At 38.9% G+C, this 16,955-nt stretch overlaps 1 protein-coding gene across 1 annotated transcript; it reads left to right on the forward strand.

Moving 5' to 3' along the window:
* Positions 1–1,780: 1,780 nt before the first annotated feature.
* Positions 1,781–12,515, forward strand: COX7A2 (cytochrome c oxidase subunit 7A2). Its single transcript, XM_070418225.1, has 4 exons — positions 1,781–1,890; positions 3,126–3,215; positions 10,951–11,035; positions 12,313–12,515. Exons 1-4 carry the CDS (start codon positions 1,873–1,875, stop codon positions 12,369–12,371), a joined length of 252 nt encoding a protein of 83 aa, XP_070274326.1. The 5' UTR covers positions 1,781–1,872; the 3' UTR covers positions 12,372–12,515.
* The last annotated feature ends 4,440 nt before the right edge of the window (positions 12,516–16,955 follow it).

A 16,955-nucleotide genomic window follows, 5' to 3' on the forward strand; every position in this document is an offset into this window, starting at 1 on the left:
AATCAAAGGAGGTTTATTTGTTTAATTTGGGAATGTGAGTGAATGATCCAGTAAAGAGGGGAAAATTATACTGTACTAAGTGACATGCAAGTAAGGATCAGCATCTATTTTATGTGAATCTTTAGTTCTTTTTGGACAGAGCCGTAAGTGTCCTAGATCTATCACCCAATATATATCAGTTTACCCTCTTTAAGCAATCATAAGGGATTGGTAAGAAATTTACATAATCTCTTCTGAGAAGTTTACAGTCTAGTTCGCTAAGTGAAGAAATCATAAGAAAGCACATACAAGTTTAACAAATTATAGACAATCCACTTTTAAACATCTGTATGCTCCAGTTATTGGCACCTGTAACTGTCTTCCAAGATTTGTTTACACTATGTAATGCAGAGCGGGGAAGAAACCCCGTCCTTTAGTCCTAATCCAGGGAAGAGATGATTTGGATTATTTATAAATCTTAGTGGAGAGAACTTGAACTGGGGACAGGTAACTTGGTGGGTCTAACACTAAAGATCAGAATAATTTTAGTATTATTGTTTGTCTACACATTGCACCTATGCTGAACACATATGGCACCAGCTTCCTATTTGTATTGACAATGGGTTAATTAGAACTGAGTTTGTAAAAAGGTGAAAAGTCTATTGTAGTATAGGGTAGATAGTTTTACATTTACTAGTGCACACACTTGGGAGTGGGCACAAAGAATAAAGACGTTTGCAATGTAGCATTATATAAGCAAGATCGATGCAAGACACACTGACAACTTACCTGTTCAATAATTCCTTTGGCTAACAAACTCCAGTTATGGAAAGTGCCCTGTTGGACCTAAGACAGCAAGACTTAAGTTCAGATTTGCCATCCCATTCCTTGTCCCCCATTAAAAAATTCCCCCTCTTGCCCTAACCGGTTTGGCTCAGTGGATAGAGCATCGGCCTGCGGACTCAAGGGTCCCGGGTTCGATTTCGGTCAAGGGCATATACCTTGGTTGCGGGCCACATCCTGGGTAGGGGGTGTGCAGGAGGCAGCTGATCTATGCTTCTCTCTCATCGATGTTTCTAACCCTCTCCCTTCCTCTCTGTAAAAAAATCAATAAAATATATATATTTTTAAAAATCCCCCTCTTTGCAGCGTTTTCCCAGGCACGGAGAAATGAGAGAACAGCTGCCACAATTCTGGGACACTGTGGAAGAGCTTTTTTGCATGGGGGATTCTGCAGCATCCAGAGGTACAAGAAGATAAAAATGGGTATCCCAACGCAGGTCTTCACAGCATGCTCTCAGCACAAGGAACAATAACGCCCTCACAGCAGTTTCTTCGATGGAGAAAACTACCCGTGTAAGAGGAGTTATCCTTTTTGTTCCCAAATTTAACCATCTTCACAGCTTATAGTTCGGCCAACTCAGTGCTCATTCCGCCTCTAAATGGGCTCAAAGGTTGCTCAAAGGTTTACGCCTCCTCGTTCAAACTACACACACTGACTTTCTAGGATAGCGTGGTCTCACAATAATCTCATCTAAGCGAGTTACAAGAGCGAGTAACACCCCACTGCCCGCGTCTCTGGTCTCACAAGTCGTTTAGCTTTCCCCAGCCAGCCAGCGGGGGGGCGGGGCGAGGGGGCGAGGAAGGCGTCCGAAAGGCCGGGAACGAGATGAGGGGGCCGAACGGCCAGCTGGCTAGAGCGGTCACCGTGCCGCCGCTCTCGCTGTTCTTCCGCTCTCTATGGTTAGGAGCGCCAGCCTTTCCCCCGTCCAACCGGAAATAGTTAGGACCCCTGACGTTGGCGCATGCCCAGAAGGTAGTTCCGGCTCCGGTGTGACGTTAGGCATTCCGGGCGTTTAGTAGTCGCGGTTGGTGGGCAATAACTGAGCCAACATGTTGCGGAATCTGCTGGTGAGGAGCTCTTCGGCCTGCAGTCGCGATGGGGGGCGGGAGCGTTGGGAGAGGAGGCTAAGGGACCGCGACCGACTCCCAAGTCTGTTCTGAGAGGGAAGGTGGGAGAGGAGGGCGGCTTCTTGGGTCACCTTGGTCCGCGTCCTTTTCTCCTGACGTTGCTTTCCCTTCGCCCCAGTCTCTGCTGGGTGTATGTAGGGAGAGAAGCTGGGAAAGTGAGCACAGGAGTGTTAGTTAGATAAGCCTTGTTGTTGTTGTTTTTCCCTCGCCGCCCCTAACTCTGAGGGACTTAGATGAGTTTAGTAGCTCTGATGTGAGTAACCAAGGTCCGGGGGGAAGGTTCTGATACCCGAAGCCTCAGACAGAAAGGTGTTCCTCTGTTACTGAAAGGGTGTAGGCTTCAGAGGTTCGGAGCTCCCTGAGCATCAGATTTCGGTTAGAAAAGCAAATCGTCCAGTTTCGGGTGGGACTTGAGGAGCGGTCGTGGTGGCAGTGCCGTGTCGCTTCCTGCAGACGGCCCCGCAGTGCCCTTCAGCCCTCCACCGGCTTCGGCATGTGCGATATTCCTCCAGATTTGCGAAAAGGAAAGTGAAACAGCGATCACCTTCTTCTGTAACAATAAAAAAGGTTTTACTTAGTTTTGTTATATATTTTAGAAAGTGGAATTTCTTTCATTAATTATATAATTCAACTGGATATATAATGCAGGTCTCCTTTTTAAAATATTTATATCTTATTAAAGATTTTTTAAGAAAAATGTGATGAGAAGCATCTTAGGAACCATGCTAGTTTATTTTGAGATCAAGTAATAGATTTTTAATATGGTAGAGCATTAAATGAAAACATTTGAGTTTTATTAGTGTATTTTGTAATCATTTTTTGTTTCTGTAATACTTATTATATCAGTATGTTTTCTTCAAGAATTACATAATAATACTGGTTCAACTCAGGTCAAGGTCATGTTTGTTTGCTTGTTTGTTTTTGCTCAGAATTCGCATGAATTGCTTCTTGAATGTGGTCTTTGGAGACTGCAGAATGCAGTATAAAGAGCAGAGGATGGCCAACACATTGGGAAACCTGGATGTTGGTTTATAACTTTGTTACTGACAAATTGGATAGATTTTAACCCTCACTTTCCCTCTTCTGTAATTGTGCAGATTGTACATGCATGGTTTTGAAGGTTTCTGTAAGCCTTATGTTTAATATGTTTAATATGTCTGGATTTTTAATTTCAGGCGCTTCGTCAGATTTCCCAGAGGACCATAAGTACTGCTTCACGCAGGCAGTTTGAAAATAAAGTTCGAGAGAAACAAAAGCTATTTCAGGTACTGAAATATTTTATAAGAGATTTTTACTTAAAATAATATGATTATCAAAAAGTAAAGATAGGAAGTAAATCTGGAGATGTCTAGTTATTAGTGAATCTGTTGTATTTAGCAAAAGAATAATATAAGAAATTGTCTATTGATAGCTAACTGAGCATTTGCTGTATCTAGGAGGCCCTTGAGGAAGCAGAATAAATTAGGGGGACAGGGACACTTTCTTTGGAGGAATTACATCATGTAGTTGCACAGTAATAGGCAAATAGACGATAGGAAGGACCCAGTGTAATACTGTATTGTATAATTAACTTGATTGTGGTAATCATCAGATACATTAAACATCAGATTGTATACCTTAAAAAAATCAGGTACAACCTAAACATATTGAATTTTTGTCAATCATATCTCAACCAAACTGGAGATATATATATATACACATCTATATATCTATCTATCTATATATGTGTATAGATAGATAGATGTATGAATTTAATACATGTTATATCAGTGGAAAAAGTGATATCATGGGTATTGAAAAAATTGGCTATTTTAAAGGAAGAAAAGTTACATCCCTTCTATATTGTATATTAAAAGATAAATTGCAGATATAAAAGCCTCTCAAAAAAGTTAGAAGAAAATATAGGAGATACTTCTTTTTTTCCACCAGTTTGGTTGAGATATGATTGACAAAAATTCTATATGTTTAGGTTGTACCTGATTTTTTTAAGGTATACAATCTGATGTTTAATGTATCTGATGATTACCACAATCAAGTTAATTAACACATCCATCACCTCATGTAGTTTTTTTTGGTGTGGTTGTGTAGAGCACTAAAGAAGTACTATCTTAGCAAATTTCAAGTATACAATACAGTATTACTAACTACTATAATCACCATAGGAGATTATTTTATATAATTGTAGGGGTGGGAAGAAGGCTTTCTAAGGAAGCTTTAAAGGAGAAAATTTGCAAGGTTTGGTGACATAAACATTTTAAATGCATTTACGTTATAAAAGGCAACTGACAAATTGAGAACAAATTTTAAAAATATAACAAATGTTTCAATGCAAATAAAAATTACAAGTTCATAACACCCCCCCCCCCCCCCCCCCCCAATTAACAAATGTTTAGAAAGCTTTAAAATAGCTTATGTTAGCTAGGTGTGGGAGATAGGTACATTCAGTACTACTACCTAGCATGTATTCAAACACAATACTTTGATACATGCTAGATAGTAGTATAATTAATACAACGTTTAAGAGAATATTTGAAAGTATTATTAAAAACAAATTACATACCCTGTCATCTAGGACTCCCACTTTTAAGAATCATTCCTACAGACATAGTAGCATAAATATTTACAAATAGGAAAAAGGCTATTCATTATGGAATTTTAATTTCAAAACACCCCAATAATCTAAATACCCATTAATAGAGGACTGGTTAATTCAATTATATTTTTGTACAGTGAATGCTAGTAACTATTAAAAGGAATGAGGTCGGTTTAAATGGACTACAAGAAAATGCTTTTTAAGATATCATAAGCAAAAAATAGTATGTGGCAGATGATTATATAGCATAACCTCATTTTGTATTTTAAGCACATAGATATATAAATTAGAAGATATGACAATATAAGCATTAAAAAAAATTTTAAGGATATGCACCATACTGTTAATAGGTGTTTCTCATGAGGAGAAACTTAGTGAGATAGAGTAGTTTACCTTTGTAAGTAATCTACTTGATTTTTTATTTTGTTTTATTGTGATCTTTGGTTTTTTGCAAATAAAATTTTAAGTGATAAAAAGTTGGACCATCTATACTACATAAAAATAGAATAGTTAACGTTTAACAAATGTATTAAATATTTACTCTATGACAGGTGCTGAACTAGGCATTGAGGCTATAGATTTAGAGTTATAAACCAAAACCCCTTCCCTTTTAGAAATTATTTATTTACTTTTTTTAATAATTCTTTATTGTTGAAAGTATTACACATGTCCCCTTTTTTCCCCCATTGACCCTCTCCAGCCTGCCCCCACCCCTGCTCAGGCCCTCACCACCCTTTGTCTGTGTCCATGGGCCATGCATATATGCAAACAAGGTCCTTGGTTGATTATGTCCACCCACCAACTGTCCCCCGCCTGCCTTCCCTCTGAGATTCCGCACTCTGTTCCATGCTTCTATGTCTCTGGATCCACTACGTTCATCAGTTTATTTTGTTGCTTAGATTCCGCATATAAGTGAGATCATGTGATACTTGTCTTTCTCTGACTTATTTTACTTAGCATGATACACTCCAGGTCCCTCCATGCTGTCTCAAAGGGCAAGAGACTCCTCATTTTTACTGCTGCTTAGTATTCCATGGTATAAATGTACCACAGCTTTTTTTATCCATTCATCTACTGATGGCACTTGGGCTGTTTCCAGATCTTAGCTATTGTAAATTGTGCTGCTATGGACATAGTGGTGCATACATTCTTTCTGATTAGTGTTTCAGGTTTCTTAGGAAATATTCCTAGAAATGGGATCATTGGGTCAAATGGCAGTTCCATATTTATTTTTTTTGAGGAAACGCCATACTGTTTTCCATCATGGTTGCACCAGACTGCATTCCCAATAGCAGTGTTCTAGGGTTCCCTTTTCTCCACATCCTTGCCAGCACTTGTCACTTGTTGATTTGTTGATGGTAGCCATTCTGACAGGTGATACCTCATTGTCATTTTAATTTTCATCTCTGATGATCAGTGACTTTGAGCATTTTTTCATGTCTCTTGGCCATCTGTATGTCCACTTTGGAGAAGTGTCTATTTAGGTCCATTGCCCATTTTTTAATTGGATTGTTTATCTTCCTTTGTTAAGTTGTATGAGTTCCTTATATATTTTGGATATTAATCCTTTATAAGATGTATCCTTGCCAAATATGTTCTCCCATAGAGTGGGCTCCCTTTTCCTTTTGTTATTGGTTCCTTTTGCTGTGTAGTTTTTTTATTTCAATGTAGTCCCATTTGTTTATTTTCTCCATAGTTTCCTTTGCCCTAGGACAGTGATGGCGAACCTATGACACGCGTGTCAGAGGTGACATGCGAACTCATTTTTTTGGTTCATTTTTCTTTGTTAAATGGCATTTAAATATATAAAATAAATATCAAAAATATAAATCTTTGTTTTACTATGGTTGCACATATCAAAAAATTTCTATATGTGACACGGCACCAGAGTTAAGTTAGGATTTTTCAAAATGCTGACACGCCGAGCTCAAAAGGTTTGCCATCACTGCCATAGGAGATGTATCTGTAAACATATTGCTATGAGAGATATCTGAGATTTTGCTGCCTATGGTTTCTTCTAGGATTTTTATGGTTTCCTGACTTACATTTAGGTCTTTTATCCATTTTAAGTTTATTTTTGTGTATGGTGTAAGTTACATTTAGTTTCATTTTTTTTGCATGTATCTGTCCAATTTTCCCAGCACCATTTATTGAAGAGACTGTCTTGACTCCATTGTATGCACTTGCCTCCTTTGTCAAATATTAATTGAGCATAATGGCTTGGGTCGATTTCTGGGGACTCTGTTCTGTTCCATTGAAATATATGCCTGTTCTTATGACAGTACCAGGCTGTTTTGATTACGGTGACTTTGTAGTATAATGTGGAATCTGGTATTATGATTCCTCCAAGTTTGTTTGTTTTCCTCAAGATTGCTGCAGCTATTCAGGATCTTTTTTGATTCCATATACAGTTTTGGAGTATTTCTTATAGATCTATGAAATATGCTATTGGTATTTTAATAGGAATTGCATTGAATCTTTAGGTTGCCTTGGGTAGTATGGACATTTAAATGATGTTGATTCTACTAATCCCTGAATACGGTATATTCTTCCACTTGTTTATATCTTCTTCTATCTCTTCTTTTCAACGTCCTGTAGTTTTCCAAGTACATGTCTTTTGCCTCCTTGGTTAAGCTTATTTCTAAGTATCTTAATTTTTTTGTTGCAGTGGTAAATGGGATTGTTTGTTTAGTTTCTCTTTCTGAGAATTCCTTATTGGTGTATAAAAAAAGCCATCGATTTTTGGGTGTTGATTTTGTATCCTGCTTCGTTGCCAAATTCATTTATTAAATCTAGTAGTATTTTGTTGGAGTCTTTAGAGTTTTCTATGTACAATATCATGTCATCTGGGAATAATAAGAATTTTACTTCCTCCTTTCCAGTTTGGATGCCTTTTATTTCTTGTCTGATCGCTGTGGCTAGAACTTCCAGTACTATCCTCCTATATAATAAAAGGCTAATATGCAAATTGTCCCCTTGACCGGGAGTTCGACCAGGGGGCAGGGCCGGCTGGACAATGGCCCATGGGCCCCCCCACCCATGCACAAATTCGTGCACTGGGCTTCTAGTGTTGAATAAGATTGGTGAAAGCAGACATCCGTGTATTGTTCCTGTTCTTAGGGGAAGTGCTTTTAGTTTTTCCTCATTGAGTATGATGTTCGCTGTAGGTTTGTCATAAATGGCCTTTATCATGTTGAGAAGTGTTTCCTCTATTCTCACTTTGCAGAGAGTTTTTATCAAAAATGGGTTTGGATTTTGTTGAATGCTTTTTCTGCATCTATTGATATGATCATGTGATTTTTGTCTTTTAGTTTGTTTATGTGATGTTTCACATTTATTGATTTGCAAATATTGTACCAGCCTTGCATCCCTGGAATAAATCCCACTTGGTCATGTTGTATGATCTTTTTAATATATTACTGGATCTAATTTGCTGTTATTTTGTTGAGGATTTTAATATCTATGTTCATCAGGGATATTGGCCTGTAATTCTTTCTTTGTAGTGTCTTTGTCTGGTTTTGGGATTAGGATAATGCTGGCCTCATAAAAAGAACTTGGAAGTGTTCCTTTCTCTTGGATTTTTTGTAATAGTTTGAGGAGGATAGGTGATAGTTCTTCTTTGAATGTTTGGTAAAAGTCCCCTGTGAAGCTGCCTGGACCTAGGCTTTTGTTTGCTTACTGCTTCTATTTCATGAGTTGTTATTAGCCTATTCAGATTTTCTGATTCTTCCTCATTCAGTTTTGGGAGATTGTATTTTTCTAGTAATTTGTCCATTTCATCCACATTGTCCCGCTTGTTGGCATATAGTTTTTCATAGTATTTCCTTACAATCCTTCTATTTCTGTGGTGTCATTGGTTACTTCTCCGCTTTCGTTTCTGCTTTTATTTATTTGGGTCCTCTCTCTTTGTTTCTTTGATGAGTCTGGCTAATGGTTATCAATCTTGTTTATCCTTTCGAAGAACAAGCTCTTGGTTTATTGATTTTTCTGTATTGTTTTTTTAGTCTCTGTCATTTATTTCTGCTCTTATCTTTATTATTTCTTTCCTCCTACTTACTCTGGGCTTTTCTCGAGTTATTTAAGTTGTAGGGTTAAATAGTTTATTGTTAATTTTTCTTGTTATTTATTTATTTATTTGCGGTAGGCCTGTACTGCTATGACTGCTTTTGCTGTTTCCCAGAGATTTTGGGTTGTTGTGTGTTCATTTTCATTTGTTTCCAGGAAGTTTTTGATTTCATTCTTGATCATGTTGGTAACCCATTCATTGTTTAATAACACTTGGGTTGCGGGAAACGAGTTAAGTCGGCTCGCGTGAATTGCGCGTACTCGGCAGGAGCCGTCTTAACTCGGTTCATATAGATTTGCGGTGGAGTGCGGGAAACGTGTAAATTCGGGCCGATTGTAACTGCGTATTACCAAATATTTGTTTCAAAGATATCTACCTGCGTATGCGAACCGTTTCATACCCATTTCAATCGAACCCATACTTCAAAAGACATAGGAATTTTAAACTAACTCTGATTTTGCGCGGGAAACCTAAATAATTGCCCTCGCCAGCTTATATTGTGGCGGGAAATTCACCCGACACCAGAGTGATAACATGCTATTTAGCCTCCATGTTTTTGGGTGTTTTCACTGGAGTTGATTTCTAATTTCATTCTATTGTGATCTGACAAGATGCTTGCTATGACTTCAATCTTCTTGAACTTGTAGAGACTTATTTTATGTCCTAACATGTGGTCTATCTTTGTGAATGATCCATGTGCATTTGAGAAGAATGTATTCTGCAGCTTTGGGGTGAAATGTTCTAGAAATATCAATTAAATCCATCTGATCCAGTGTGTCCTTTAGAGTCACTGTTTCCTTGTTAAGTTTTTGTCTGGAAGATCTATTTAGTGTAGTCAGCGGGGTGTTGAAGTCTTTTTATATATTTAGGGGCTCCTATATTGGGTGCATATATGTTTACTAGGGTTATATCCTCTTGTTGGATCGTCCCTTTAGTATTATGTAGTGACCTTTGTTGTCTCTTGTGATGGCCTTCATTTTGAAGTCTGTTTTGTTGGATATGAGTATTGCTACTCCAGCTTTTTTTTCTTTTCCATTTGAATGGAAAAATTTTTTCCATCCCTTCACTCTCATCTTGTGTGTGTCTTTTGTTCTGAGGTGGATCTCTTGTAGACAGCATATAGTTGGGTCATGTTTTTGTATCCATTCAGCTATCCTACACCTTTTGATTGGAGCATTTAATCCATTTACATTTAAGGTTATTATCGATAGGTACTTATTTATTGCCATTTTAATTCTGTATGGCTAGGTTTCTCTCTCTGGTTCTTTTCATTACAGCAGTCCATTTAGCATTTCAGGTAATGCTATCTTGGTGGTGATGTACTACTTTAGCCTTTTTTTTTTTTTTTTAATCTGGGAAGCTCTTTATTTGACCATGTATTTTGAATGATAGCCTTGCTAGATATAGTAATCTTGTTCTCAGATCCTTGCTTTCCATTACATTGAGTACTTCATGCCATTCTTTTCTGGCCTGTAGAGTTTCTGATGAGTAATCAGGTGTCAGCCTTATGGGAACTCCTTTGTAGGTAACCTTTTCTTTTGCTGCCTTTAAAATTCTCTCTTTGTCTTTCATTTTTGGCATTTTAATTATGATGTGTCTGGGTATGTGCCTGTTTGGGTTCTTCTTGCGTGGGGTTCTGTGCCTTCTGAACTTGTGTGACTTTTTCCTTTACAAGGTTAGGGAAGTTTTCTGCCATTATTTCTTCAGACACATTCTCTATCCCTTTATTCATGCACTCTTGGTATTCAAGTGTTGTTACATTTCACGTTGTCCCACAGCTTCCTTAAGCTGTCCTGTTATTTAATTGATTTTTCTTTTTGGTTCTCTGATTGAGTGATTTTTTTCAACCCTTCTCCAGGGAGTCTTCCATTGATTACTCAGGAAGTTTTTCTGTATTTTAGTTGTAATTCCAGTTTGGTCCTGGGAGCATGTCCATGTAGCATCCAATTACTCCGCCACCATTTTTAATCTCTGCCTTTATTTTAAAGAATAAAAAAAATATTCTCTTTGAATCTAAAATGTGATGATTACTAATATTTGTAATTAAGTTGATGAACTCAATGAATATATTTTCATATCATTGACATTTGTATTTTATATATTCCATGGAAAGAACATCTTTATTGGATCTCAAATTAACTTTAAAAGAAAGTGTTGACTTTAGAAGTTCTTATTTTAAAAGTAGTGGTAGGAGTAGTAGTAGTAGTAGTAGTAGTAGAGAAAAATCAGGAAAATTGTAGTTCTTTTTAATTTTGAAATTTAAAATATTTAAATTCTAGCCACTTAATTTTATATGAATGGATTAATCTTTTTATTAATATTATTATTTTTTTTAACTTAGGAGGATGATGGAATTCCAGTGCATCTAAAGGGTGGGGTAGCTGATGCCCTCCTGTATAGAGCTACCATGATTCTTACAGTTGGTGGTAAGACATTTGTAATGCTTGGTTTATAGAAAAGTAATAGTAAGGATAACTAACAATTTCATTGCTTTTACTATACCAGTATTTTTAAAATATTATTTCTTATTAAATTCATTGGGCTGTCATTCATTAATATTATATATTTCAAGTATACAATTTTATAATACATCGTCTGTATATAGCATGCTATGCCGGTATTTTAACACAGGCACTCTTTCTCTAGAATCTGAGATCTTACTGCTTTGCTCTAAGGATTCAAGAGGGTGATTGGTACATATTGTATAAGAACATTTTAGCCGAAGCCGGTTTGGCTCAGTGGATAGAGCGTCGGCCTGCGGACTGAAAAGTCCCGGGTTTGATTCCGGTCGCGGGCATGTACCTGGGTTGCAGGCACATCCCCAGTAGGAGATGTGCAGGAGGTGGCTGATTGATGTTTCTCTCTCATCGATGTTTCTGGCTCTCTATCTCTCTCCCTTCCTCTGTAAAAAAAAAAACAAAAAAACAAAAACAAAACATCTTAATGTCTTTAACAAATAAACCAGTAAAGTTTGATGATTGGCTTTCCATGTGCCACTGGTGGCCCTGCAGGTCTTTGGAGGAATTGAAGGCATCTACTCTACCCCATCTCCTGTAAGGGGCTTTTAAACATTTTGTGATACATAATAAAAAAATTTTACATCTCAATTTTGTACACACTTATTTATGACAAAACCAGTGCAGACCAATACTTATTACTATATGCAAAGTGCTTTGACATTTTTTTCTGTGGATTGGGCAGGTCCATTATTCAGTATTAGCAGTGTAATACACAAATTGGCATAGTAGGAGCAGAGTTATAAATTTCTAGTTATTAGCTATTCTTGGTTATTTTAAAATTATATATCATGTTCCTTGGTTTTACATTGGCAATACACTTTAGGGAAAGCTTGTGTATTTTTACCTCTTGTTGGTTTTTTAATCATTCTAGCTTTCTCAGGCATTCTTAGATAAGTATGGAAATTATCTTTATATATGTTCTTAATTTTATTTAAAAATTTTTGTTTTTAAGATGACAAATTATTGCACTGTATCTAGCACTTTGTGTAGAAGTTAAGTAATATTGAAACTAGAATAAATATTTATATACAGGGTGACTTAAAAAATGTATACACATTTTAATAGCTGATAGCTCAATTTTGAAAATGAAATTAAAATGTATTTTAATAAATACTGCCTGTATAATTATTCAAAGTATGCGTATACATTTTTAAGTTCTTCTTGTGTTTCTTTTATTTTTTTAGGAACAATTTATGCCATATATCAGCTGGCTTTGGCTTCATTTCCAAAGAAGCAGGATTGACTTCAGTTATCCTCCCAGCAATCAGCTGGTTCAATTTCATTCAGCTCTCTATTGACCAGTAAGCTGACAATAACTGAGTTCTTCTTTGGGATCAATATTTATTGACTTGTACTAACTGCCACCAATAAAGCAATCTTTACCATGCTTTGTCTTATTTTATCACACTTTAATATACATATACCAATAATTATTAGCTTTTGGTCAGTATTATAAATTTTAGATAAGGAGCAAAAAATTATTCTTTTGTCATTAAGGTTGTATAAAGTACCATTGTGATTTTTTTTAGTGAAATTTTATTTTTAGCGGCTCAGAATTACACAATGAAATGACCTTCAGCTTTAATTGAGCTTGAAGTCCTGACCCCAATCTACTATATCCTGGGATACGCTAATACCTGACGTTAGTGGAAGCAGGCTATTTTCGGTGCATGGGGTTCAAGTTTTTTTCCCCTTTATTAGCTATGTGAATGTATAGTTAAATACTGGTTGTAATCTATGGTTTAGATTTAGGCTTTAGTAGAGTAACTGAAATAATTTAGTGTTTATTTTTTTCATACTCAGAATGGGTTTCTATTGTGTTTCTTTAATCATAACATAAAGTGTAACTTTCCTTAAATACTTAGTTCATTTCTAAAACTTATCTTCTCAGGGAAGATTAAGGACTTAGACTTTGCCATCTCTGCAAGGTGTACATTTATAACACTATCTAAAGATTAGAGTCTAGATGCATCAGATCTAGGGGAAATCTGTGAGTGAGGGTTGTATAATAAATTGCAGTGTCTGGATGAAATTGATAAAAGTAATGTATTTAGAAAATTGAGACAAATCTGAAATAGCCAAACTAAGCCTTTTCCTATTAAAACATTGCGGCTTGGGCTACATATCCATCTCAAAAGGTACCTAAGGAAAGGTTTTTCAGTCTTGAATCTTCAAGGTTGGAAAAGGTTCTTGGTAGCCATATTATAAAACCGGCCACAAAATGCATGAATCTTCTATCTATCATCAGCAGAGAACACTGCTTTTGAAGGGAGTGGAGTAAATACCATTAGACATTTCTAAATGCTGAGAAAGTTCTTAAGATGGTCTGGTATCTGGTTCAATTCAGTGATTCAGAGCTATAAAGCAATCATTGATAATATTTTAAACTAGAGGCCCGTTGCACGAATTCATGCACCAGTGGGGTCCCTCAGCCTGGCTTGCGGGGTCGGGCTGAAACCGGCTCTCCGACATCCTCCAAGGGTTCCTGGATTGCAAGAGGGCGCAGGCCAGGCCAAGGGACCCCACCGGTGCACGATTGTGGCCGGAGAGGTATTCGGGAGGTCGACCACTAGGTCAGACACTTACCATATTAGGCTTATATAGAGAGAGAGAGAGAAAGAGATTGTAATTCACAGTGCAGAATGCTCAGCACGCACTTTCCCTCCAGCCCCTGGTGTTGGAGACCTTAAGTCCTTCCAAGGCTCTGCTCACCCTCTTCAGCTGCCGCCCGAAGTAAATTGCATCGTGTGCGTGGAAACCCTTTGCAGGCTCCATGGGTGTGTCTTTACTTTGCTGCAGTTCTGATTACTTCAATATAAGGAGAGACACCCTCATTATCAGGTAGCACCATCATGGTAAGACCCCTGCTCAGCCTACTGCAGCGGTTTTAAATAGGCCATGGGTCGCCCTTGATGGGTTTGCTCAGTGGGTAGAGCCATGGCCTGCGGAGTGAAGGGTCCTGGGTTCAATTCTGGTCAAGGGCACATTCCTGGGTTGTGGGCTCAATCCCCAGTAGGGGGCTTGCAGGAGGGAGCAGATCAATTCTCTCTCATCATTAAAGTTTCTATCTCTGCCTTCCTCTCTGAAATCAATAAAAATATAATTAAAAAAATAAAAATAGGCCATGAATCAAACGCTGCTCTTTATCCATCCAGTCCTCCCTCACTCTCTTTTGTCTTCCTGTGCCCCTCCCGCACACACACACCCACTCTGCTGGGGCCTGTAAAATGGGGTCAGGATTTCTGCTTCCACACAGCCGCCCTCCTCTGCCCATCTCTGTCCCCAGTCATGTGGGGTCTCCCTCTGTCCTCTCCATATAACTTGGTGGGCGCTGCTCTGCCCCCTTCTTGTGACCTCCTGTCTGCAGCCTCCCCTTCCTCCTCCTGGGTGGAGCTCCCCAAAGGCGGAGTGTGGCTGTGTGGGGTGGGTCTATACAGGGTGAGCTCAGGTTGGGTCTCGGAGGAGAGCTGGGGTGAGGGACACAGGGAGGAGGGAGGGACGTGGAGCCTGTCCTGTGGGAGAGGCACCGGGCTCCTCCACTCAGCAGCTTTTCGAGGCCCCTGCACAGCTGTCGCCCTCTGCCCCTCACTGCCTCCCACTTCTTTTCAAGTTTTGGACTCGGTTTCTTCGACTCAGCCCCGCCCCCCTCTCTGCTGCGTCCCAAGAGCCTGAGGCTGCCCCTTGGCCTCTGGCACCTGGCCTCCCCTTGCCCCCCCCCCCCCCCCAATGGTGCTACCCAGTATCCTGAAGTAGTTAGTGAAACATCAAATAAAAAGAAGCAGCTCTGAAGATTATAAATTGTGCACTGAGAATGCCACAGGCTGTGGAGGGCTGCACAGTCCACGCCTCTCTGATCACGTATGTCAGCCTCCTGCACCACCCGGTCCCTCCTGGCTTCTGCCCCCACCCGCCCCTGCCTGCCTCCGCGGGGGCTGGGGCCAAACCCTGGGAGCTTCCTGAGGGCTCACCTCACACCTCACTTTCCAGTCCAGCCCAACAGGGCCTGCAGCAAGCTACCCTATCAGTTGGAGCATCTGCCCCCTGGTGGTCAGTGCACGTCATAGCGACTGGTCAAGCAGTCAAGCTCCCAGTCCAGGGGACAATTTGCATATTAGGCTTTTATTATATAGGATCAAGATTACTAATTCATGTTAATATATACTGAATGCCTACTTGTGCCAGACACTATCATAGGTGCCTGGGAATCATTAGTGAACAAAGTATGCCCTCAGAGTTTATATTATAGTGAAGGGTGGCAGGGAAGACAGTTAATAAAATGTAAAAATAAACTGTACAGTATGTTAGAAGATAATATGTTCTATGGGGGAAAAGATTAAGGAGGAAAGCTGACATGGGGGTGTGCTGATTGGTTGCAGTAGGCATGAGGATAGGCTTCAATAGGAAGGTCAGATTTAAATAGACGAGGTGAGGGAGCTAGTCGATTGGATACAGGAGGAAAGACATTATAGGAAGAGGGAACAGCTTAGAGAAAATACCCTATGGTGCCTGGCATGTTCAAGGAACAGGAAGGCAAAAGCAGTTATTGCTGACTAAGCGAGGGACATGTCAGAGGTAAGGAGGGAACACCAAGTAGGGCTTGTAGGCTATTTGTAAGGACTTTGGCTTTTACTTTGAGTGATATACAGAGCCCATTACAGGGTTTCTCACAGAAGAGAGGCATGTTTTAAAGAGGATTAGGTTGGCAGTTGTGTTGAAATAGACCATAGGGGACCCAGGGAAGAAGCAGGCAGACTTGCAGCAGTCCAGGTGAGAAATAGTGGAGGCTGAGAGCAGATGTTAGCCATGGTGGCGATGGAATGTCACCACCTGCCACCCTTTCCTAGGATCTTTATCAACCACCTAGACTTTGCCCTTCCTCATCCATCCATCCAACAATCACTTATAGAAGCCTATTTTATGTGAGGCACAGTTCTAGCCTGTGAGAATACAGCTGTGAACTTGACCTACAAGCTTCTTCGTGGTGCTTACATTCTAGTCAGTAGAGATAAACAAATTTACAAGCATGATAATGGTCTACAGTGGGAACTGCTGTAAACAAATCAACAGTATATGATCTCAGAAAAAATAGAGGAGTGGAAGCTGGAAAAGACCTCAGAGGAAATGACATTTGAACTGAGACTAGAAGAAAAGGAGCCAGCTGTGCTAAAAGTCTGGAGAAAAGCATTTCAGGGAAAGGGAAATTGCATTGCATGGTTGATTTACAGAAAGACCAATGTTGGAGCATAGGGAGCTGGAGAAAGAAAGCAGCAATTGTTATCTCTTCCCGAGACTAGCACAACAAATGTCCATGGCCCTAGACACAGGGTCTAGATTGATCTTTTCTGGTTTCATAATATTATGCATCACATCTGGTAACAAGAAATTTAAACGTAAACTAACGTGAACATTCTATATCAGCCAGTTGTTACTATTATCAAGAACTAGAAGCTGAGGAAATATAGTTAGTGATAAATCAAACAGCAGTTATTTTGAACTATATTTTAAATCAATTCTGTCCTAATTTGAAACCTAGCTTACCTCCTAGGTAAGGAAAGAAGACATAAAACTACTTAGGGCAGCTTTTCTGCTTGGTTCCCCCACAGACTTTATTCTGTTTGAATACTGTTGTATCACTGGTTAAGTTTGGTAAATTTTCATCTTTATGACTGGCAATTTTTTATTCTCTCTCTTGTCTTCTAATTCCCAGGATGCTGACAATGTATCCACTATGATTGCCCATCTCCATTGAAATTATAGTTTAACAGCTGCTACTGACCTTTATTTTTTTTTAAAGCAACTCTTTAAAGTCAAGGATATATTTTGAAGG

This window comes from Myotis yumanensis, unplaced genomic scaffold, assembly GCF_028538775.1.
Source record: "Myotis yumanensis isolate MYYU_CA2020_CCGP unplaced genomic scaffold, mMyoYum1.0.hap1 SCAF_6, whole genome shotgun sequence".
NCBI classification, from domain to species: domain Eukaryota; kingdom Metazoa; phylum Chordata; class Mammalia; order Chiroptera; family Vespertilionidae; genus Myotis; species Myotis yumanensis.

What these genes read in the sequence shown, in the direction of transcription:
- COX7A2 (XM_070418225.1), top strand. An exon ending in AGAAACAAAAGCTATTTCAG is followed by an intron (nt 3,216 to 10,950) that starts GTACTGAAATAT and finishes TTTTTAACTTAG; the next exon opens with GAGGATGATGGAATTCCAGT. An exon ending in CATGATTCTTACAGTTGGTG is followed by an intron (nt 11,036 to 12,312) that starts GTAAGACATTTG and finishes TTATTTTTTTAG; the next exon opens with GAACAATTTATGCCATATAT.